Source organism: Amphiura filiformis, chromosome 9 (genome assembly GCF_039555335.1).
Source record: "Amphiura filiformis chromosome 9, Afil_fr2py, whole genome shotgun sequence".
Taxonomy (NCBI): Eukaryota; Metazoa; Echinodermata; class Ophiuroidea; order Amphilepidida; family Amphiuridae; genus Amphiura; species Amphiura filiformis.
The window spans coordinates 39,919,827-39,945,799 of NC_092636.1; the positions used below are offsets into that span (position 1 = coordinate 39,919,827).

At 35.6% G+C, this 25,973-nt stretch overlaps 1 protein-coding gene across 3 annotated transcripts in view; it reads left to right on the top strand.

Moving 5' to 3' along the window:
- The window catches only part of LOC140160985 (dolichyl-diphosphooligosaccharide--protein glycosyltransferase subunit TUSC3-like), a 33,595-nt gene extending 12,785 nt beyond the window's left edge, over nt 1-20,810 (top strand). Inside the window, exons 2-12 of one of the 3 annotated variants that reach the window (XM_072184345.1) lie at nt 2,684-2,853; nt 3,738-3,855; nt 7,052-7,134; nt 8,487-8,544; nt 9,372-9,512; nt 10,339-10,428; nt 10,876-10,939; nt 11,569-11,643; nt 13,883-13,973; nt 16,353-16,399; nt 20,727-20,810. In XM_072184345.1, coding sequence (XP_072040446.1) covers nt 2,684-2,853; nt 3,738-3,855; nt 7,052-7,134; nt 8,487-8,544; nt 9,372-9,512; nt 10,339-10,428; nt 10,876-10,939; nt 11,569-11,643; nt 13,883-13,973; nt 16,353-16,362 — 900 coding nt within the window. In that variant the 3' untranslated portion in view covers nt 16,363-16,399; nt 20,727-20,810. Of the gene's footprint in view, nt 1-2,683; nt 2,854-3,737; nt 3,856-7,051; nt 7,135-8,486; nt 8,545-9,371; nt 9,513-10,338; nt 10,429-10,875; nt 10,940-11,568; nt 11,644-13,724; nt 13,816-13,882; nt 13,974-16,352; nt 16,400-20,726 lie in introns of all 3 variants that reach the window. The other 2 variants (XM_072184343.1, XM_072184344.1) reach the window with 2 other exon arrangements.
- Nucleotides 20,811-25,973: the final 5,163 nt, after the last annotated feature.

A 25,973-nucleotide genomic window follows, 5' to 3' on the forward strand; every position in this document is an offset into this window, starting at 1 on the left:
GATACACAGGTGCCACTTGTCAGTCGTGCTATGCAGGGCTCGAAAAAATGTTAATTTCCCGGAAAGCAAGCTAAATTTCCCACAAGTTATAGCATGTTTTTATATACAAAAAAGACACAATTTACCTCCAAATACCAGAATTTCCCTCCAAACAACATTATTTCCTGGGAAAGAGCTTCCCAAATTCCCCACTTTTTCGAGCCATGGTGCTATGGCACACAACCAAACTTGTGTGAGAATATTTTCATGAGTTCAACATGATATGAACTGCTAGCTATTCAGTCGTCACTACAAAGCATAACACAAGTACATCCACAGTGTATACGACTGATGGAGTTTAGTCAATAATAAAGCTGCAGCGATGTGTGAAAATTTGACTTCATTCATACATGAGCTTGATACATATTGTCTTTGAAATTGAAATGTGTGTAATATTGGCCTTATCAAAAAGAGCTGTGGACATTTCAGTTGACAATTTGGATAGCGGGTCACACGGTTCATGCGATATCACTAATTTTTCCCATGAAAGAGTACCGTACTGACGCGAGTATAGTCCCACCTTCGAGTAAAGTCCCACCCCAAATTTTCGAAAAATTTCAGAAATTAAAAAAAAAAAAAAAAAAAATAAGTTATTTATTTTTTCGGCTTTGGAGTGTCCCAGGACCTAGACCTAAATGCTAGGATCATTCATGGTTGACCTAAAAAAATTTTAAAAAATAAAAAATTCAAGATGTTTTGTATTTTTAATATGAAAATTGATACTTGGTATTCATGTCATAATCTATTAATGATTTCAAAATGCATTCAAATTCAATGCATTTTGAAATCATTAATAGACTATGACATGAATACAAATTATCAATTTTCATATTAAAATACAAAATATCTTGAATTTTTTTTTTTTTTTTTGAAATCAGTATAGTCCCACCCCCAATTTTGACAAATGTTCACCCAAAAGCGGGGTGGGACTATACTCAACGTCAATACTGGTATTATTTTGGTAATAAAGTCATGTATGAACATGAAGTGGTCCTTAATCTATCAAGATATTAGTTTTTTGCAATCATATTTGAAAAGTGCTGAAAAACAATTAATTTCAAGCGCCTTGTTAGTGCAGTTTTAAAATCAATTTCAGGTTTTAAATTAGAGAATAAAGATAGGATTTTTGTCTTTTGCCTATCAATATCGTGTCATAATGGATGGGCTGGCCAATACTATAAAATAGTGGCCAGCCCATCCATTATGACACGATATTGATAGGCAAAAGACAAAATCCCATCTTTTTTCAGAAAAAAGAAAGTCACTTTTGTTAGGACATCCCCGTTGTTTTAAATGAACGAAACCGTCACAAACATCTAAGCTGCCGAACCGCGTTTTTAATTCGTGCACATGTATTACGTGAACGCATTATCGCGCAATCATTGAGGATCTACATGCGTGCCGCCTTTATATGACTATCCACTATCGACCGTGTCATAATGGATAGGTGAAAACCAATCAAATTGTGTTTATTCTTGACATGATACACCAACTGAATTAGAATTAAACATATAATATAGAGACCACTAGGAAATCTGATTAGGCACCCTCTTTTTTTTTTGGGGGGGGGCAATAAAATAACAATTCTGCCTGGTATCAATTGCCATAGTTTGTCACCTGTGATTCTTCCCGGTTTAGTCGACTCAGCTAGCTGCATTGATGAAATACAACTCTGGATGACTGAAAATATGCTGAAGCTGAACAGTGATAAGACTGAATTTTTTGTTGCCACCTCGCCTCATTTTAAACGTTCTTTACCGGACATTCAGTTGCAAGTTGGAAATGACATCATCAAACCATCAGGAACTGTGCGAAATCTGGGCATCACCTTTGATGATGTTATGTCTATGGCTCCGCAAATAACATCTCTTTCCAGTTCTGTTTCATACCACTTGCGTAACATCACTCGCATCAGACGTTTCTTGGATTTAGACACCTGCAGCAGTATTGTAAGATCGCTTATTTTATCCCGACTGGATTACGGAAATGCTCTTCTGCTGGGAGTAAACACAACCCATATTGACAGACTTCAGCGCCTTCAAAATTGGGGTGCAAAACTCATTTTTTCTGCATCAAAACGCGATCATGCGACTCCATTTTTAAAGCAACTCCACTGGCTCCCTGTGAAAGAACGCATTCATTTCAAAGTACTGCTATATGTGTTTAAATGCTTATATGGACATGCTCCAGGTTATTTAGCTTCTTGTTTCACACCTTACCATCAATCACGTACCGGACTTCGCTCTGCTTCAGATACAACTCGGCTTACTGTACATAAATTAAATGCCAAGTCTCTCCACTCTGCCGCAAATAAAGCTTTTTCTCTGGCTGCTCCTGGACTGTGGAACAATTTACCCATCACCATCCGTACTGCAAACTCATTGCCAGTCTTCAAGAAATTACTGAAGTCATATCTTTTCCCCAAAAGTTGACTGTTTTTATTGCTCACTTTGTTTGTTATATTGTGTTTATGCTTTGAATTTGTTTATGCGCTGTGATCTAGATGAAACGGCGCTTTATAAAAGAATTGTGTATGTATGTATGTATGTATATGTTCAAAACAATTGTTCAAGGAATATATGCGTATACTGGTACATGAAATTCTAAGATAATATATATATATTTTCTTTGTTATTGCATACAGGAATTGCTTGGTGAGCGAGTTCAGCAGCTAATGGACTGGAGTAACAAGCGTGCAATCATCCGCATGAATGGTGATAAATTCCGACAATATGTCAAGGCTACCCCACGTAATTATTCCGTAATCATCATGATGACAGCCATGCAGCCACAGAGACAGTGCAGTGTGTGCAGGTAATTAGTTCAGTTGATAACATTGATGTGACCTATGTGCAAGATAATTATTGTATTGACTCCAAGAGACTCAATTTGTCTACAGGTGTGAATCAAGTGAGACTTTGACTCAATTGTAGTTAAAGGAGAGTGACTCGTAGGATATGGATTTTCTTCAAACTTGTCATACATTGTCAAATATTGTCCCTTTTATGCATTCATGTAAAAAATGAGAACATTTTCAGTGTAAATTAGCAAGCTAATACATTTGTACGTACTTCAGCATGTGTTGCATACCTGGGGGCGCTGGTCATTGACAAGGGGTATCATGCATGACCACAAAAAGCACTCTAATTCTAAACAGGTATTTGCTACATGTAGGTCTGAAAATGCACCTCTAAGCAAGTATGACAAGTGCAATTTTATACCCTAAACAAGTATTGACATTATTTTTACCCCCATTTGAAGCAAGTAAATCAGTCATTTCTTGACCCTAAAACCTTTCATAACAACTGGGAAAACACAAATTCAGAAGTTCTTAACTTTAAACTTTATTCCATGCTACATTTGTCTCAGTGGACCCAAAAAACTGTGATTTTTTGTGCAAGGTATACCATTTTTCTTAAATTTCATTGTTTTAGATGTACCCTATTCACGATACATACCTGATCATGAAAAAAGACCCTCTTTATGTGAATCTCAAGTCATGCATGATACTCCCTGGTCAATGACCATGCCCCCCTCTCAGGGTTCAATAGTGGTCCCGCTTGTAGAAATGAGTGAAAGTATGCTGTACTAAACTTCATTTTATTGTGATTAAGACCACAAAATACTTCACAAGGGTCATCTTGCTTAGGTAAGTACATGTAGAAGAAATAATTTTGTTTGATTGGTTTTGTCTGTAGGCAAGTGAGTGATGAGTTCCAAATCCTTGCAAACTCCTGGCGCTACTCCCAATCTTACTCCAATAAGTTGTTCTTTGCTAGTGTGGATTATGATGAAGGTCATGATGTCTTCAAAGCGGTAAGTCAATTTAAATTACATTATTTTTATTATTTTTATTAGATTACTTACTAAATATCATGTGTACATCTATATTTATTTTATTTATTTATTTATTTACATAACTGGCTAAAATACATCAAAAATACACATACAAAGCATGTCATAAAATAAAAATTATAAAAGATTGTCCCGGTAGGCTAGCCAGGAGGAGCCAGGAGCGTGAACACTATCACCCAAGGGGTGTGACCCCTCCAACCCACCGAGACAAGTGAACTCAAAACATAAATATTAAGTATTAAATATTGCACATTTAGAATAAGTTACATATTACACATTACACATATTTCATCAACAATAACATAAAATTTAGGAGTCCAGCTCCAGCTCTTGCATAGTCATTTCAATAAAATGTGTTTTAAGGTGGCTTTTGAATGGCCCCATATTTTTATACAAAATAAACTGATCCCTGATGGACACTGGAAGTGCATTCCAAAGACGGGGAAAATTGACACTGATGGTATACTTAAAACTATCGGTTTTTGGGGTGATGTGATTGTTAAAAAGCAAATTGTCAAGATGGCGAATGTTTACAGTCCAGTTGCTGAAATGAAAGACATAAGAATTTGAATTTGAAATACACTGGCAAGCAAAACAAATGGATAAATATTTCCTCCTGTTATTAAGATCCATAAGATTGAGTTGTTGAAGACGCTCCCTGTAAGATTGATCCCCCCTTCTCTGACCCAAAATAAATCTTGATGCCCTCCTTTGGATAAGTTCCAAATTATTAATGTGATTTTTACGATAAACAAACCAAACTGGTGAACAAAAATCTATGACCGGTAAAACAAGAGAACGATAAAGTGTGAGCAGGATGTTTTGATTTTGTTTACCAACAACAGTTCTGAGGAAGCCTATGAGTCTATTGCACTTTTTTGTAACATTGGACACATGTTCATTCCAAGAGAGGTCAGAAGATACCTGAACCCCAAGGAGGCGTAAACTAGAAGCTTCTGAAAGCTGGGTATTTGAAACATAATAAACTGGTGAAGGTTTCTTTCTGCGACGGCAAATACACATAACTTGACATTTCAGAGGATTTAACTGAAGAGCATTGTTTTCCGACCACCAATCGAGTGTATTCAAATCATTTTGGAGAATAGCAACATCAGAATCATTGTTAATTGTGCGGGAAATAAAACTATCATCAGCATATTGATTAACTTTGGAATTTAAATGCAGATGAAGATCATTGGTGTAAATGTTAAAAAGAAGTGGCCCCAAGACTGATCCCTGGGGCACACCAGATAAAACCGAACAAAATCAGACATATGGCCACGAAAAACAATTCTTTGCTTGCGGTTTAAAATAAAAGAAGAGATCCAGTTCAAAAGTGGACCTCTAAAACCATACGTGCGGTGGTGGAGTTTTTCTAAAAGAACTGCATGAGAGATGGAATCAAAAGCACGACTGTAGTCAACAGAAATTAAATCAACTCGCGGAGTCGGGCTTGTGCGACGGTCCAGGATCTTATTATGAAAAGGATGCACTTGTTGGCTGCTACATGTGTGTCTATAACATACATGCATATCTAAGGAATAAATACCACACTCATCTCAAGCACTGGCAGTCACTTCAATTCATCCCCATGTCATGTGGTTTAGGAATACTCTTTCATTGATACTGGTTGTATTTGTCCCCTTCCGTGATAGAACGTTTTATTGGGTTAAAAATTGCGCGGCTGTGACTGCACAAAGGTATTTATGTAGCTGCCAACAAGTGCATCATATATGAATGTACACATATTTGTGCAACTGTCTACAATCATATCCTGAAACTTTTGACATTGGGCTATTCCATTGGCCTGTGGAAGATTTGCAAAATAATCAAATATCTTCCACATGGGGAGCATGAATTTCAAATGGAATGAATGCATTATGCAGCTCCATTTGAATTTCATACACCATTTAAGAAAGATTCAACCTGAATCTTTTAAGCACGGCTGTTTGATGTATATAGAATTGGCTTCATTATTAACTAAATGCAAACTATAGATGGCGCTATTTATCCTAAATCATATTTCTTTATTTGCAAGGGTTATGTGATTAATACCGCCATTAAAACAGCTGGAATAGGTGAAACAAGCAACAAGGAAATTTTATAAACATATTTTATTAAACAATAAAAGGACTTATTTGTATTAAAAGCTTGAAAGGGTAATTTCCAGTAACTAAATAGCGCCACCAATTTTGGCATTAACAGATACATTTTATATCCAAAAAAAGCTTTAAAAAGTACTATAAAAGTGAATAATTTTGTAAAACAGGGGAAATTAAAGTTGAGAACGACTCAAACGCATCTGTATACATTAGCACGATATCACTTTTAGCTGTTTAAGCCTAAAATTTGGTTATACATGATGTTTTGTTTGAAAATCTAATAAATGATCCCATCAAACAACCGTGTAAGAGGGAGGGTGAGATTCAAATGGAGGTGCCTAATGTGTTCATTTCATTTGAAATTCATGCTCCCCCTTTGGAAGATATTTCCCAATTTTTCCACAGGGGTAGTGTGGATTTTAAATGGAACAGCCCATTGTAATCTATTGGCCAGAAATTCTTTCAGCAATTTGTTTTTGTGGACATTTATATACATGTAAATACCTGTACCCCACACGCATCAATAACATACATGTACATGCCACAAACAAATTTATTACAAACACTGGCCACCACCACCACTGCCATCTAATGACAAACACTGCAGTTCAACTATTAACAATCTAAATTCAGCCTTGTAACAGATATCTGTTTTCCCATGAGATAATAATAAACAACACTGAGTGATATGACATGATAGTGTCAATCAAATATTAGTAAACTGATCACTCTGTCCAGACTAAATTGTACATGTATATGAAGTAATATCAGAAAACCTCTCAGATGTCATCATGCATCCATGGCTTTTCAGTGTATAGCCAGGTACCCAAATTGCTTAAGAACCACTACCCCAATGTCTTCACAAGTCTACACCAGCAAAAAATAATTAATTGAATTACATCTGGAGATACAACTTTCTGACACTCGCATGAGGAAATAAGGTATTCAAAGTAACAATAGACTTGACAGTGGCTATATGATAGGTTAGTCACAAGTACTAATTAATAAACCAAACACTGCTGTATGCTGGTTTCTATTATCTTACTCTATTACAGTTGAAAGTGACATCAGCTCCTAGTGTAATTCATTTCCCACCAAAAGGCAAACCAAAGAGATCAGATACTTTTGATATTCAAAGGTAAGAAATTCTCTTAATTCTGTCTTGAAATGTATGTGTTTGTTTGTTTCTTGTTTATTTGTATGTCAGTTATTCTAGAAAGCAAAATCATTTTCTAAACCACAATGAGAACATTATCAAGCTATCTATGTGAAATTGAAGAGGCAAATGACAGTCATACATGTACCTAGTAGTAATGAAAGGTTATTTTTTCGATTTTTAACCTTAAGGGGGTACTACACCCCTCGATAAATTTGTGTCTATTTTTGCATTTTTCTCAAAACCTAATAACACAGTGGTAACAAAAGTTATGTATATTATAGGGGCAAGGAATCCAATTACTACACTGGAATTTCAGTGACCCAAGACAAGCGGTTTGTTATTTATGATAAGAAATAAGGTACCACTAGGATGTACCTCGTTTCCTATCATATATACTAAACCGCTTGTCTTGAGTCACTGAAATTTCAGTGTAGTAATTGGATTCCTAACCCCAATAATATACTTAACTTTTGTTACCAGTGTGTTATTATTTTTTGAGAAAAATGCAAAAATAGTCACAAATTTACCACAGGGGTGTAGTACCCCCTTAAAACTACGCTATTTTGTGCTCATCTGCAATTCTGCATGAAATAGCTTGGGACACTTTGTTCATTTCCCACACCTCCGCTCCCTTTATTCAATATTGAATGCTGAAAATGACTAAAAGTGGTCATTGTTTTTTAGGGGATGGGGACTATAATTTGTTTCACCTCAAGTTCGGTAGTGACGTCAATGCTTTTTCGCGGTTGCGCCCCAAGCGTGCCGCCTCTGTATGTGTGTGTGAACACTCAATGTGTTAAACTTTGCATGCGCGATCCGATACTGTGGCGACTACCGAACTTGATGTGAACCAAATTATAAACCAGTACCTAAAATGACCTATGGAATGTATCATGTATTTTCAGCCTTATGTTCAAATTCACAGGAATTTGATCTTCAAAACATCAACTGTCCCAACAATTTTCACACAACATTGTGAAATGTGTTTGTGAGGTCAACATGTGTTTACAGCAGATGGTGGCACTGCAATATTTAACTTACGTGATGGATCGCCTGAAGTTTAATGTCTCTGTACTCTTTGTTTTCTCCCTCCCTCTTATTTCTTTCTTTTTCTGTCCCCTCTTAGAACTAAACCCTTGCTATTTGTATACATGCAATTAAAATCAGTTTGTTTCTTCCTGCTTGCTTAAATAGCAAACATGTTTAAAGATATCCAAACTAATAACCAAACAAGCTTCAAATTTAATTTGTACAAAAGATTCAAACTCAATGTACTTGTACATAGTTGTACAAAACACCTATCTAACGAGATGTTTTACTTGTTGATACAGGCTTGGCTTTCAAGCGGAACAATTGGCAAAGTGGGTAGCAGAGAGAACTGATGCAGGTGTAAGTATAAGTACCACAAAAAAGGACATTTCCACACAATTTATTGTTTGTTCTCTTTGCTAATTTTGAATTTCTAAACCAGTTGACTAGCTCATACTTTTCTTCTTCCATAGATATGACCTATACACAATAGGAATATATTTCTGTGTTGTCATTGTTTGCAGCAGCTATAATCAAATTAAGTATTTCTTGGCCAAACTGGAACACTATGAACGCTAGTGGCTCAGCGATAAACACACGCGCACATAGTGTGGTACAGAAGAAAGTATACACGCGCCTTACACTGCGTACATGCTTAGTACACTACATGGACGCACCGCTCATGTTCCAGTTTGGCCAAGAAATACTTAATTTGATTATACTTTGAATGCGAAAATCATGGAAATTAATGTATTGCAAAGATAACCACTTAAAAAGTATACCAGCAGTAATATGTACAATAGGGATAGTCACTACAGACTGAATTATCAAACCTGTAAAATTTCCTGTTATAGGCATGCCCCATTACAAGTGTGCAGGCATTTGTAGATTGATGTGCTTTATACACAAGTACTCATATTGCAAAATGATTGAAATACATTTTGTATATATCACAAATTGAAAATAGTTATGGGCAACATTCAAAGTTGTGGGTATTGTATTGCAACATGTGACTCAACTAAAAAAATTCTTTGAGTTGAATCTTGTAAACTGTTACTTATCATAATTTCAGACATTAAATATTCTTCAGATTCATGCCTTTCCCTACACAACAATAACAAGCATTATATTCTGAACTTTCATTTATGCATTTATGCTGCTATTTAACTTATGTATTTATTTTTCAGATCCGTGTATTCCGTCCACCTAATTATTCTGGTACCATTGCATTAGGTATTTTACTTACCATGGTAGCCGGTTTTCTCTACTTCAGACGTAACAATTTAGAGTTTCTCTACAATAAGACCATGTGGGGTGTAGCCTCATTGGTGAGTATGTGGAAAAGTGAGAAATGGAAAAAAAAGGAAAATAGAAGATATTTTCAAACATAAAAACAAAGTAATGCCTGTTTCTACCTGAAACATCAGATGTGAAATTGTAGTCTCAGATATTCTTATTTTGGTTTAGAATTCCTTGCTAACATGTGTTGCTATCACTGCATTCACATTGGAAATGAGAAATATCAAGTAGTGGTTGTAACAAGACACGGAAGATGTACCCTAATGCTTAGGGTACTTGTCTTCGGTGCTTGAGGTCGTGGGTTCAATTCCCGGCAATGGAGATATGCTGGGGGATTAACTTTGGAGAAAAAGTAAAAAAGTAATTGGTAACATCTGTTGATTAAATTCAGATTTCCACTCTCTACATGAAGTGCACTGTCCTTTGAAGGAGATGTTATGCGGTCGGTCCTGTACATATCTCACAGTCAGTTTCGAGTAGAGTAGAGTGTCAACTCATGACTTTCCCAATCTGTCTTTGGTGCTATTTGGATATTCACAATCTTTAGTGCGGACATTGATGTGCACTGCGGTTGCATGCATGGAAGATGTGAAGTGATTCTGACGTTCAATACCCAGCGGCGCTTTGAGATGGTGTCCACATTAAGCACTGTGCATGTTTGGTATTTGTTGTGTTATGATCTTCCAAGTAAAATGGCAGCAGAAGTCAAATGTTTTCCCACTGAAACCTTGGCAGATTCATATATGTTTGAGAGTAACCTTGTTGAAACTATCAGATTGTATTTATGCATGAAACTGTCTCGAACAAAGTAACCATACAAATATCTTAATGGTAAATTTATATTTCTGTTTCCAGAGTATAGTATTTGCAATGACATCAGGTCAAATGTGGAATCATATACGGGGTCCACCTTACGCTCACCGTAACCCACAGACAGGGCAAGTGGTAAGTATTTTGTTATGTTGTATGTAATTCAGTGACAATATTGTGTTCTGATATGTTGTTGATGCACAGTAACTCAAATGTGTTGTAAATGAAACCAACTTTAAGGCAGCCTAAGAATTTGATGTCACATGCCTTTTGGTTGGTGTAGGTATACACAGGTCAATATGCCAAATATTGATTGAATCTTACGCTGCCTTTAGTAACACACATAAATTATGGGATGGTTGAACCTAACAAAAGAGATTTACAATGGATATATTTAAAGGAGAGATTTATAATGGATACATATTGTGAAATTACAATGGATACATTGCTCTTAATTTCACGACGAGGTACAGTGCATTATAAAGCTTTGTAAAATCGTATCCAGGCAAATTGCTTGTAAAGATTATAGATATTTTTTTGCATAATATTTATTATTATTTTGTGATACTTTTTATTTTTCAGAGCTACATCCATGGGAGTAGTCAGGGGCAATTTGTAGCAGAAACACATATAGTCATTTTGCTACGTATCCTTTATCATGTGTGTATTTGTATCTAGGTAAAGACAATTGTGCAAAAATATTTTACATGGGAAACTTAATTCAAAATGCACAGTATTCCCTCAGGGGGAGGCCACTGCCATTATTTCATATTAAAAGGTCATATCATACTTACTTTTTGTGACCTATCATCCATTGCTTATCGGAAAAGCAATTGCTGATATCTGATCGATAAGTCACTAGCATGCGTCAAGTCGCAAGCAGTTGACATGAAGGCAACTTTGAAGCTATATTGCTAGTCACAACTGGTTGCTGGTAGCGATTGTGAAAACACTACCAGCGTTTGAATACTAGCGATTTTTAATTTGAACATTGCGACAGCTAGTTTAATATGCCCTTTAGACCCTCATTTTTGTTGGCTTCGCTTATACCCTCCATTTTGTATTTTTCCAAAAATGTAGCATGGGGGCGATGGTGGTCGTCAATTTCCAAGCTAATATTAGTTCGCAAGTCCCTGCTTTTTGGAGGAGAAAATTAGTTCCTAATTCTTATGTTGTTGTTTTTAATTTTATGTATTTTCAAAATTTTCAAAGAAAATGAAATTATATAATATTTCTAGTTGTAAGATATATTTCCTTGACTGAATTGATCAATAGATGCTGCAGTAACTATTGGCATGATATTATTAAACAAGAATTCTATTACAGAGGGAGATATTCGTAAAAGAAGAGGTGAGTTGGTAGTTTTGTTTAGCTTTATCTAAAGTAATCACATGCTTAATTACTACTAGAAAGTATTACTAGGTGCAGGTAGCCAATTTCATTTTTCCCTATCACTTGCATACATTATAGATGACAATGTTTTTATATATGTAGCATTATAGCATTTAGAGCTTACCCCAGATCTGACTATTTACTGTGAAGATATAAGCTGGTATTCACACAATTTAATACTTAAGTCTTGAACAAAAACTAGTAATAGTTCTTATAGGATGGATCCACTTTTTCACCCTTGAATAAAACCAGAGAACATTAAACATCCAGTTTGCTTTAACCGAGAACTAGTACTAACTAAGAGTTCAACTATTTCTTACTTTGAAGATTTGATAGATGATGTTGTCTTATAGGTAGGCTTAGAGAGAAAATGCAATCTCGCTTTTTAATGCTTTTCACGCTTTAAAATATTCATTTCTACCACGCTGATCTATTTCTCTGGCGAATGGTTGTAGAATTCGACAACCATTGCAACTAAAAGAGCTTGTTTGACATGATTTTCCAGCCTGAATTTACAAAACGGTCCATTTTCTGGCACATCCAAGCAACAACAAAAGTAATATTCTTTATTTACTACTCACACCTTGCAGTATATTGACCTTTTAAGCCGATTTATGAGGACAATACTTGTGTATTTTTGATGACAGTCCGGTCGTCTATTTGTTTTAGTATCGGGTATGTCCGAGTCAACAAAATAATGCCCTCAATTTTTTAACCTTTTTTTTTCCCGGCAATTTTGGGGCATAAAATTGTGTTTTTTCTTTAGGCCTACATATAGGACATGCCTATAATCATCAGCTTCAGCACCATTTTATCAAAGCTAGTTGCATTTTGTAAATCTGACCATTATTTTGGAGCCTGTCTTTCTTTGAAGTTCTGACTATAAACAGGCAGCACCATTCAGATGAAATTATACTTGAGTCACTACCAGTGAGTGATTTAAATTAGATCAAGCAGCTGGATCATTCTTAACATTGTTACTTTCTATAATTGGCAAAAATCACATATCTTGTTGCTACATTTTGTAGAATCTGTGTAGTATAAATGCATTCATCGTTTTAGTTTAGCAAGATCTTTTAATACACTGCCGTTATATGGGATACGATATTAAGCAAAATGATTCGGATGTCACCCTTATTCATATTTTGTTGGAGAAAAAAAATTAAGTTGAACAGTTGAGATGTAAGGAATAGAAATCAAAAGAACCAGCACGCCAATTAAGTCCCAACTTATGCATGCATAAATTCACAAAAGCACTTAGCTTAGGTACTCCACTGCATGTACAATGTATGCTATTCTATATCAATCAACAAGATTTTAACTCTAATTTTGACTTTAAGAGTCATGTCTATTACGAGTTGACCTTAAGTATTTTATTGTTGTCTAATTATGATTTTTAAAAACCAAGTTTGTTTGCCCTTACTGTAGGTAGCCTGAAAAAAAAAAGGCAAATTGTGTTTTTGTAATTTTTAGTCAGGATCTATGTTATCATATGCCTCAACTCACAACATAGAATTTCAAACAACATTTATTCATTTCATATTGCTTGTAAAACAATGTTTCAAAAAGTTAAGTAATTCAGTTTTTAAGGAAATGGAGCTCAGACAAACTGGCATTATAATAAAGGAAAGAAAAAATCAGAACCGTTCGGATTCTCTCCTTTATAAATGCCAGTTTGTCTGAGCTCCATTTCTTTATTTATTATGTATTTCTCAGGCATGTATCCTCTGGATCCTCACATTTAATATTTAATGTCTCATATTGACTGATGTCCTGCTCAGACACAGCAGATAGGCCACCCTCTCTATTTATAATTAATTCAGTTTTTGCTTGAAAATGTAATTTTTTCTTGATTTCTAAAATAAAAAATAAAATTTGAGGTCTATGAAAAACAAACTTCGGTTTTGTAGCCTTATCAGACTATCCTTACAATCTGGTGTACAGGTGGCGCTGTCACTGTCGCTTGCAGAATATAACATAGCACTATTGCTTATCTCACATCATTGCTGCTTCCATTCTTTATATATTTTGCTTTTCAGTGGTGACAGTTATAGGTCTGGTGATGGTGGTGTTTTTCTTCAGTCTCATGCTCTCAGTTTTTAGGGCCAAGTACAAAGGCTACCCATATAGGTATGCATTTATATTTTATCTTATCATTTGTATTCTGACAATCTCCGATGCCGTTTTTGTATTTCAGTGGTGGTCGCCATAGCTTTGGGGACTGTGGTGATATTCTTTAGTTTACTGTTGTCAGTATTTAGAGCAAAGTATCAAGGATATCCGTACAGGTATGTGACCAGGCGGTCAAACCTCTTCTATTTTCACTCTTATCACTTTTGAATCACCACAATCCCCCATCATTTAGTCTCATGACCAGGGGGCATCTTTGTGTCCTGTAAGTAATCTCGGTCCCAGCCAGTTTAAGCTCCTTTGTCACTAAACAAGCCGTCTGGTGTCAACCTCGTAGTATGTCTTTTCTGATTGGCCAAAAATTCCAGACTAAGCTTGGGATGAATCGGCTGTCAACCAATCAGCGACCGTTATTTCTAGCTTGTCGCCAGACAGTTCGTTAAGTGTCAAAGGAGCACAAACCGGCTGGGATCAAGACTAACCTGTTAGTAATGCATGTAATGCAGTACAAATCTCCCATTATACTGGCTATTAGCTTACCAACCACCTTGTATGTATCATGTTTTGAAAGATTAAACTTGTTCTCAATACAAAAATATTTACCTCCATAATTTTAAGCTGTTGAGACTACAGCTTTCGTCAGCGAATAACCCAGTCTTGCTTACCTGAAATGTAACATAATGATTGGGTGACAAAATATAACTTGTAGCACCCTTTGGTCATTCTGCTGACATAGACTGTAGTAACAACAGTTGACAATTACAGCGGTAAATATTTTTGAATAGAGATTGAGTTTTAAATCTTTTTATACAAACTTTCATGCTAATACTGTACATATCATATTGGCAAGAGGAGTCTAATAGCCAGTTGCTGATGGTAGACTATCTATGAGACTTTGTCGCTGGTCCAGCCACTGTACAAACTGTCAGATACACATGCTCCTGGAAAGGATTTTAATTGAAAACACCGCCTTCTTGCATTTTTTTGTTCGAAAATATACCCTTTTTCTCACAAAATTACCCATTTCTAGAGTTTAAAAATACCCACTTCTTTCACAAATACACAAGACATTTAAATTCATTTTAAAGCACACTGAATTCACTCTGTACAGGGAATAAGAAATTAAAAATTGACTCGCTATGCTTACACTCATAACATTATTCATAACCAACTCATTATAAGCATTCCAATTTTCAATTAAAAAAGGTGAAAAAAACAAAATCTATTGTTTTCATCTCCTTTTTCAAGAATTTTCCCACAAGCATGTGTATCCGATTGTTTGGATAGTCAGAGAACCAGGGCTTTGTTACACTGTGTATGATAAGAGATGACCCCTTGGTTATGAGGCTGTCGTCAGGTGGTAGTGATTGAGTAGAATAGCTACATGCAATTCATGAACATTCCCAACTTATATATAAATATGAAAATACTTGTTTGTGGGAAAAAAAGTCTTCCAGTGTGTGTGTATTTTGGGTTTTTGTTGAGCTATGCAGGTGTTTGTTTGTCACAGGTATTTGTTTGTCAGTTTGCCTATATCCCATTGTGAAACATTTAAACAATCGCACTGTCAGTGTATTCATTCATTCTTAGAAATAAGGTGGGTCCTTGGGCTAATTGATTCTTCAAAAATTTATAAGGACTCGTACATTTTCTGATGTTACAGCCTGCATGGACGTTGAAAATGTTGGCTTTTTTCAGTCACTATCTATGAATTGCCATATGATTGGCTAAATTCTGTTTTGAATTGTTAAAAATGTATTGTGTCCATATGTGTCCATTTTAAATCATGCCCATCAAAATTGATGCTAGCCTCTAGATTTTCAGATACTGAATCAAAGGCTTAGGCAGCCAGCCGTGTAGGGAGTATTTTACGCACCCAAATTTATAAATACACACCCAGTTTTTTTTTACATGGCCTATACTTTGTACACAAATCTTAAATTTACACACCCAGTTTTTACACACCCAAACCTTCAAATCCTGCCTAAGACCCTGTACTGAATGGTCTTTGAAATTTTGGCATATTTCTAAAATTGTATTCATTCATGTAAAAATATGAACTTATAATCTGCCACGTTCCAAGGTTTGTTTTGTCATCTTATAAATGTGACACGATCTGGTCCATGGGGGCCAAAGGCGGCAAATTTGAAACTGAGATAAAGGTAAAAATATGGAGTAAAAAATAAGAAAATACATAAGAAAATAGACATCAAAAAACATCATAACTTTAGAGCCACGTATGCTACAACTTTGGTGTTTTCAGTAAATGATAGCCTTTTGTATGTATAATGTAAAAATTACAGTGACTCAATTTTCAAAAATGTCTCCTTTGGCTCCCATGAACCAGATTGTGTCACAAATATTCTTTGGGATATTATGGGTTGTAACATTTGCATTTACACATAACTCCTTTGAAATTGCATCTGTGCAATTTTATTTTATGTGTGCAGTAGTACAGCCAATACATTATTAAATTGGTAAACCAGTCACTTCAACTTTCAAAAATCACAAAAGCACTCATCCTATTTATATCCCAGTTTCCTGTAGGAAAAGAGATTATGTGGTCAGTCAAAATGCAGAACAGGTATCCATGGTGATGTACTTGATTTATTTGTATCACAAAGATAATTTAAAACTTGTCAACAACAGAACAACATAATTGTGTAACAATAGACCATTTCAAATTGAGGTTTTCCGAAGACAGGCGCAGTTTGTTTACGATGACCCAGTTTATAATAATATTGTGAGTCATCATGCAGCTGTTGGGTGCAGCACGTATACTAATTGTGCTTTGTCTAATGTGTGTCGGTGTTGAGCACTTGAGCGTAAGTACACTCAAGTGTGGTTTGTTTTCCGAACATTTCCGTTGTTAATTTGAAAAGGTCTATTAAAGCACAGAAGACCAAAACACAGTTGAAATAAAATATTTTACAAAGTTGTATGCCGTCATGTGAGTGTTGTTGACAAGTTTAAGTTCTCTTTTAAAGTCTATGACCAACATATATAAATCTTACTTGCAATTACACAATATCTTATTCATTTTTTTTAGTGTTGTACTCACTTGCTTTGTTACATATTAGTTTCAAAATATGAGGTCATTTTTACAGCAGCAGTAGCAGCGGTAGCACAAGTAGTTGTAATAGAAATAGCAGTAGTAGTAGTAGTAGTGCAATCTGTCCACATAGAAGTACAAACCAAATCTGTGGCATCGCGTCACATGCACTGCGTGTTAAAACACGCGACGTGTAAAGAGAGTGGTGCGCTTGACAAGTACAAATCGTGCAGCAGTTGGCGCACCAAAGAAGCATTTACGCACGTATTGCACCGATATATTATTCTCATACCTCCAGTTTCCAAGGTCTATTTACTTTGTACTTCTATGTGGACAAACTGTAGTTGTAGTAGTAGTAGTAGTAATGCAAATCGTGAGTGGTCTTCCAAAACTTACTCAGTCCATTTTGACCCATTGTGATAAATTACGTTTTTGGGGTGAGTGAGTTTTGTAGTGTAAATGTAACTCAGTACGAAGATGTGAGAGCTGAGTGAGTTTCAGAAGTAAAGCAGATTTACTTGACTTTTTTTAAAGTAAAGGAGATTCCCTTGGCTAGTGATAGGGGACTGGGAGAGTTTGGGAAAAATGGGATAGTTTATGTATCAGTATTCAATATAATCATGAGTAATCTATTGCTTGGTTTGATAATGACCAAAGTGGACTAAGCAAGTTTGGAAAACCATCCTTCAGTTGATGATGATGGCAACAGTGATAGCTGTACTTAAGTAAATATTAAAACCTTAGGCCTCAATCCTGAACCCAATACAAGTATGGATACAGATGTTTTTCTAACTTGCTATTAGCAAGTCAGATTTTTGCAAATCCCAATTATGTACACACGACTCAATAATGCGACCTGGCACAAGCCCATGGTGGCCATCTTGTCACTAAAGGTGAATTTCAAAACAAATTGGTTTCTCTAGAATCTCACCTGTATATTCAAAGTGGCTGTTATCATCCTGCATGCAACTTCAAATATTGCAGCTTGCACTGGGAGTGTTCACAAACCACGAACAGGTCCTATATGCATGCTGAGATATAAGATATGGGCGCTAAACTTTTTTCAGGTTGAAGGTGTTATTTTAAATATGACATGAGCCTTTAACAAAAACCGGGTACTTTGTGTAAAAAGTGAGAAAATGTGATTATGCAAGTGTCTTACTTATTGCATGGAAGTCCTTCACTGTGGGCTAGGTTTTTACTTGAGAGTTACACTAGAGAAGTTTGGTACTTTTATGCCACTGTATCGCACACACTATATGTATTATGCACAGATGTGGGGTTCTGATTGAATCACATAATTTGTGAGACATTGACACCTCATTTGCTAATCAAGCCTGGTCTGACCCTGTTCTTTTTGTGCGATAAATGGCTTGCGCATCTGCAAGTGCTGAACTTTAGTGGTAGCAAGAATAAGTGTCCAGAGTTGTGTCCTATTGAATATGCTGACATGGGCTATTCCAGTTGAAATCCATATCCTTATGGAAAACATAACCTTAATCTTCCTCACAAGGAGTGTGATATTAAGGTCATGTCCTCCATAGAGGGTGTATGGATATCAAATGGAATAGCCCATAGACTTATTAGTTTCACATTAAGGTTTGTATTTGGTAGCACTTGTTGTACAAGAAAGTGATCAAATTTGTTTCGCTTATATAAGGCGGAAATGATTCGGCTTTGTTACTGCGCCCATCAATAAAGTCCTAAATCATGCTTGCGTAAATTCACATAAGCGTGCACCTGCCACACATTATGCAACATACAACTAGCGTAAGCATTGCGTGCAACTGCATGCACACCATTCTATACCAATATACAGTGTTTAGAGTCTTATTTTTCCGCCTTAAATAAGCCGAACAAACTTTAGAATCGGTAATTTCATCTTAAGATTGCTTAAAATACTTCGTGAAGTGTACACTTTCAAAAATGCACCCCCCCCACATGTATACAACACACATGCACCAAACAAAACACATCCTCTTTTGTACAACCGCTCAAGTTAGGAGTGTGTATGACTTTTTAATCGTGGAGTTTCACACATCCAACTGTCCATAAACCCTAAAGTACAGTAGCTTCCAGGCGTGCTGCCCCCCCCCCCCCCAAACCCCACAAGGGCATTGCCCCTCCTTATGGCTTCGCACTCGCCACTCCTTAGGGCTTCAGGCTCGCCGTGCTGCTCATAAAGCTCATGTAGGCCCCTAATTTGAACATGCATTTTATTGAAAACATATACCACGGACTATAGCTCCAGAAGAAAGAGTATGGGAAATCCTTAAATTGTCATATGGACATGAAAATAGCATACCTTTTAACTAGTTTTGGCAACGGCTGAACATTGATAATTAGGGTCTGCAAAGCTCACAAATAGACGGTTTAGCTTGTCATTTGAACAGATGCTTTACATGTTCACAAAGAAGGTAAGGTTGCTGTTCATGGCAAAAAAATCCATCCACAAACAAGTATGATGGAGTCTACCTTCTCTGGTTTAACTATGATTTTATTACTTTTTATGGGCTTTTGTTGTGGATTTGCAAAATAGAAACAGCTGAAAATAGTGAATAAGCTATTATTATTTGTTGTTGTGTAATCAGTAGTTATCACTATTTATATGAATTTTCAAGTTGAACTTCCAAAATCGACTTTTTTTATTGAATGAGAATGTTTGATTAGTAATCTCACTTAAGTGCTTTTAGCTTAGTGCAGTCACTATGTGCATGTGTGTATGCCTCCACTTTGAGTAAATGCTTACTATTTAAAGTTTATTGCTGTAAACCTTTGACGAGAGCGTACTTCTGCGATGTTGACACGGTGCAACTCACAATGTGTACAACCTGTATGGCTGCAAAATTAACAATGTGTACAAAGTGCAAAGCACACATACTACGCTTCAGAGGTGCCTTGTTAACATTGCAGAAGTACACTCTCAAATGTTAAAAAGCAATTTGCTATAAAGGCGATTCCAATGAATTTTGCACTGACTGCACTTTACTAAAAGCACTATTATTAAAATTAAAGGATCAGAGTAATTTATTAACAGTTTCAAAAATGGCATTAGGATTAAGATTGTAAATGAGATGAGTTTCATTTCAATCAGTAATGTTCAGGTAACAAAACACTTTAACTACCTACTACTGAAGTCCAATGACACTGAACAACACTTTGGTCAACACCAAGAGAACAGAAAAGAAACAATGCAAATTAGGATTCTCAGATTCTGCTCCGTTAATTTTTTGAGTGGTGTACTTGCATCTTTTGGTTTATGTGACTTATTGCCATGTTACTGTTTGCCGTATGCCCTTGCATAACACAAACAGGTGTTTATATAGGACTTTATTAAGAAGTTGAACAAGGCACTTCCAACGAAAACCATTTCCAAGAGGTGATCAAGACGTTCATGCACATCAACTTCTATGTGACGTGTAGAAATCAATACCATGGACATTGTCAGTATAAGCAATAGCAGAGACCAAAAAGTGCAATTAACACTTTGAAATACATTTTGTATTCAAATCTCACCTTTGTATTTCATTGTTAATTTCTGTCAGCAATGTCTGAAATTGGGCTATTCCAGTTGAAATCCATACACCCCCTATGGAAGACATGACCTTAATCTCTCACACAGGGAGGGATTGTGAATTTCAAATGGGGTTACCTGAATGGGTGACTCCATTTGAAATGTACCCCCCCCCCCGTGGGAAATTAAAATCATGTTTTCCATAGGGGGTGTATGGATTCACTGGAACAACCCATTATGTAGCTATACAGAGATTTCTCAGATTTCTCCACATCTAATGTCCTTGGTTCTCCTTTTGAAGTCATTGATGCTCACATAACCATTTCAATTTTATTTTTATTGCAGCTTTCTGATCAAGTAAAGGACTGACCAATAGCTGGGACGCTACTTTGTCATCAACATGGAACAGCTTTTTTTTTTTCATTGGTTTACATATTTTTTGGTGTTAATTGTAGTATCAGGTTTTGTATTTTATTGCACATCCTCACCTCTTTAGACATTAATTAAGGCTTATAAAAACTGAAATTTTAAGAAATAGCACTGACATATCTTAATACCTGTTGACACCAAGCCAATTTGTAAGAATCAATTCAGGGCCAGATTTACCATTGGGCCAGATGGGCAAAGTGTATGGCCAATGTTAGGCTATGCGGGAGTTGGATTTTGATGTTTCAACGCAACACCTTGATTCTGATTTGTAGTGAATTGATGCCCATTTAAGATAGTTGTGGTGCGAAGAATTGATTTTGTTTCATGTTGGTTGTCTTTTATTCTCTTCCCATAAAAGCATTGGTCTTACACACATGGGTATATTACACACAAATAAACTGTTGTATTTACAGTATTAATATAACCAGGGAATTGGCACTAGGTATAATGTTTAATGTCTATAATGTCTGTCTTATTTTGGATTTGACATTGCATAAAGCAATGTAATAAGAACATTTGTCAAATATTTTTGTCAAATGCTCGGTACATACAAAGAAATTGTTTTAGATTAAGAAAGTGGAATGTTTAATGACAGTCCCATGTTGAATGTGATAGTGTATAATACAATGCACACCTTTCGGGGTTTTCTACCGGATGTCGATTTGTACCTAAATTCCTTCCTACAATGCCTATTACCTTGTGGGAAGGAATTTAGGTACTAAATTGACATCCTGTAGAAAAAACCCTAAAAATGCGATTGAAAACATAGTGATTTTAGTCAAATATTAATGTGGCAAATCAGTGGCTTGTTAAGTTTTTGGTCAGGTGTCTGTAGTTGCACCAGGAAATATTTCAAAAACTACTATACACAGATATGCCATCTTAATAAGCCATAGCCATTTTGCATATAAAATGTCCTTATGATGTTGTAAATGTTGATTATAAAATTTATTTGCCACTTTTGGTGCCTGGAATGTTTATGGGTGGTGTTAAATTTCAGTGGAATTATGTAATCAGTTAAATTAGGGGGCTGGCATTTTCTTCGGAAGAGGGGTCCCAAATTTACAAAAAGTCGGCATCAATAAAATTGCGACCCTAGTATTTAGGCAACAAACATTTTATGACACCCCACCTTGCCACCTAAACTTATATTGAAATCATCACCCCCCCCCCTATTTTTCTTTCCAAAAATTTATGACCACCCTTATACCCTGAAGAAAATAACAGCCACCTTATGGTTATGGACACTGCAGAAAAGAGTTCAAAAGCAGAAACAAGCACTACTTATTCTGTTAAATAAAAGTTGCTTTGTAATTTATTGCACAATACAACCAGCTCAATGCATACAAGAGATGTTCTTGCCTTCACACAAAAATTTGTTTTTAGCAAAATTACCAAATCTGAAGACTGTCATATATCTTAACACATTTTAATGTTAGGGGAACTTCATCAAATTAATGGATAGATATACATTTATTTTGAATTCTGTGGGTAATTGAGTGATGCGAGACGTTGGCTAGGGATGGTTATTGAAAGGTATTTGGTGCTAGTGAATTAATTAATTACTCAGTGCTAAATATCTTCAATGCTAATTCTTGACATTTGTTTAGGTTAACGTCTGCAAACACCAGCTTACACAATTATGAGTGTTACCAAGTTATTTTAAGAATATAGTGCATGTGGGTATTGATCCATTTACGGTACTTAGTATGTCAGAGGTACGTACTATATATATATTGTATGCTTTTATGCTAAATTGTTACGCACATTCCATATGGATCATTTTGAAATGGTTCTCACTTCAACCAGTGTTAACACTACCTGTATGAATGTTGGGTATATAGGCCTATATCAAATAACATGACCCTTTAGGGCATTTGATTCTGATTCTACCTTGGTCTTGAATTAATGGTGGGTAAATCCATATAGAAAGGACTTTTCTTTCCTTTAGATAATTGTATGTCCCTTGAATTTGGAGATGAAGAAGGGCAGATATTCAGTAAATACATTTTGCCCTTTTCAGCATAATGCATAATGTAAAATCATTGTTCTTTGTGCTATAATGTTATTAAGTGAAAATTAAAGTTATCTTTTTTGATTAAAGAAATATTTGAAACTTGATTGTAATTGTACAGACTTCTGGAACACACTGCATTTAATGAATGTATATCCCAAGCGTGATTTACATGCACAATACAACCGTACATGGCTCATAAGCTATATCTGCAAAAGGTCAACCAGTCTAATGTGATTATGTGTACATGTCACTCTTGATGCACTGCAAATAATGTACAATTATGAGACTGGCTTTTAATCCAACGCAGTTGGTATCATCACAGATACTTGACAGCAATCTTCATACAGCAAATACGTCAAGCTTCATGATGTTGTATTTTTTGTTTACCCTCCTCACTCCTTTTTGTATCATCTAATGCTGACTTAGGGGCTATCATTTTCTTGGAAGGGGCTCCCAAATTTTCCTAAAGTGGGCATCAATAAAATTGCGACCCGCCCTATTTTGGCAACACAAATTTTATGACCCCCACCACCAATACATGTTACCCCCTAAACAGGCTAAAATTATATTGATATCAGCCTTTTTAAATTAAACACACACACTGTGGTCATCTTGTGACTTCCTACATTTTGGTCATGAACTATTTTATGACCCCCCCCCCCCCATTTTTTCCCCAAAAATTTATGACCCCCATATATATATGGGACCCCCCCTTCTGAAGAAAATGATATCCCCTTATGGTTGCTATGGGGTTGAGATTTTAGGCGCAGATCCGTGGAGAAATCTCATGCCAGAAAACAGACTGCAAAACAATTAAGGTACCAGTTATTTTTGACCCCTGTATATCCTAAATTAACAGATATGTCATAATTAGAGCAACCATCCAATAGGTGCATCCTTGAGCTCGGATTTAAGACCTCGTTCATTGAAATCACACTGAAATCACACTGATCCAAAAACCCAAGGAAAATGCAATTTCAAAAATTGCAGTTTGCTCCATTGCATACCCTATTGATTTGTACACAAAGCGTTTTAGATCACCATTTCTTTAATTCTCAACCAATTTCAACTAATGAGGTCTTAACTCTTAGGATACAGGTAAAGGCGGCTTGTTTTAATTTTGACACATTTGTCTTTGTTTAGGATATTCAGGGGTGAACATAACTGGTACCTTAATTCTTTTGCGGTCTGTAGTATGTTGACACAAGCAAAAAATAAATTCAGTACACACAGATAATCTTGTTGTGTCATGTTATTATTGCATTTATTGTGAAGATTGTACATTTATTTACATCATCGAGTAATAAATACATTTTTTTGCAATGATAACAATTTTGAAATGGCAGCTGCAATTCAGATTTAAAATATTTAAAATTTGTAATGTAATCAAGCTGAATGGGTCATTTGTTTCTAATATTGATTTTGAATAATAGTGTTCAACTTCCTTTATTTTATTGTTCCGAGCAACACTAAAATGAAAATATCTCTGATAAGTTCAATTGTGTTTTCATCACAAAAAAGGTCTGAAAATGGCACATGAACTTTGATTTTGCTCAACAAATGACTCATTTTGCTTGATCGCATGACATTTCGAGGGGTCAGTGACACAAAGACATAACTCCATTTTGTCCATTCTGAGAAAAATTATGAGTTTAAAGATAATGGTCCACATTGACTTAAGTCTGTTTCACTGGTTTGATTTCAATGTGGTGTTAAATGGAGTTACTTCTAGATGCGTTTATTGGAAAGTGCATGCTCATGTTTCTGAACATTTTGATATCAAAATCTCATTTCAAAATGGAGTTATGTCTTTGTGTCACTGACCCCTTGATTTATCAAAACTCATAATACATTTACATCTATGGTTGTAGGGTTTTCAAAGTTACAAATGCCACATTAAAGAGACATTCACAGATCCATAAATTACAGCTGAATCGAAATGACTTGTATCCACCAATATCCTATATTGATTTTCTAATACCCATGTTGGGTTGAAAAATTTGATGACCCCCCCCTTCCGCCTACAAAGACTCAAGACAAATTATTCTTAAGGACGGAGCACACCAAAACAAAACTTGAAGTGAACCAAAAGTGAAGAAAATGTGCGGAGTGCGTTCAAATTTCGAGTTTAAGTGTAAAGAAGGAAATTTTGAGTCGCCAGCCATTAATAATTCTTTAACCCCCTATTTTGGGTGTTAAAAAATTCTAACCCCCTATTTTTGGTCTAAAAATTCTATGACCCCCCTCCCCCATATATTTGGGACCCCCCTTCCTAAGAAAATGACAGCCCCCTAACATCTAAATCATTTCAAACAAAATGGTGATTTTGGATGACCCCGAAATGACCTTCTAAAAATTTGACTCTAAATGTTGATTGTACCCACCAAGATTCATGCCCATACAACAGTTTTTAGTAATTTGACCTCAGATGACCCCTGGATGACCCTGAAATGACCTTCCGAAAATTTGACTCCAAATGTTGACTGTACCCACAAAGTTTCATGCCCATACAACCTTTTTTTTAAAGATTTTTTTTAAAGTTAATTTTGAGTTCAAATGTAATTTACAAGTATTCAAAAGTACACATCATAAAATTGTGGTGGATTTACACAACTGAAGTACATATATCAATAGTTTTATACCTAAACAATACAAGTTAGTATTGAATCAAGTCAATTTTCTTCAAAATATGTCTCAGAATTTCATGATTTTACAGCAAAAAACTAAAAAAAGAAGTAAATAAAAAATGAATTTGCTGTTTCAGCTGACATGGACGCGCAAGGAAAATGAACACACATAAAAATTATGTAGCCTTATTTATAAACCTATGACCATTGTCGGAAATAAATGTAGACTTTCACATTCCAGTAACTGAATGCACATTCCGACTGACCCATAATCAAATCAAGTGTTGTAAATTTGCAACCTTTAAATAAGGTTGAATTTTGAATTTTTCACCCTGTTAATAAAAACACAAACCTCTATTACATTCAGACCTTCAATTACGCCCTAGAGCATCACGGTTTGCACTCCAACATGTCCCTCTTGAGATATAAAACTTCAAAGTGGAGTATAAAAGTGCAATACAACTTTTTAAATGATTAACATTATATTGCACTTCATACGTCCCAATATCAATGAGGGCT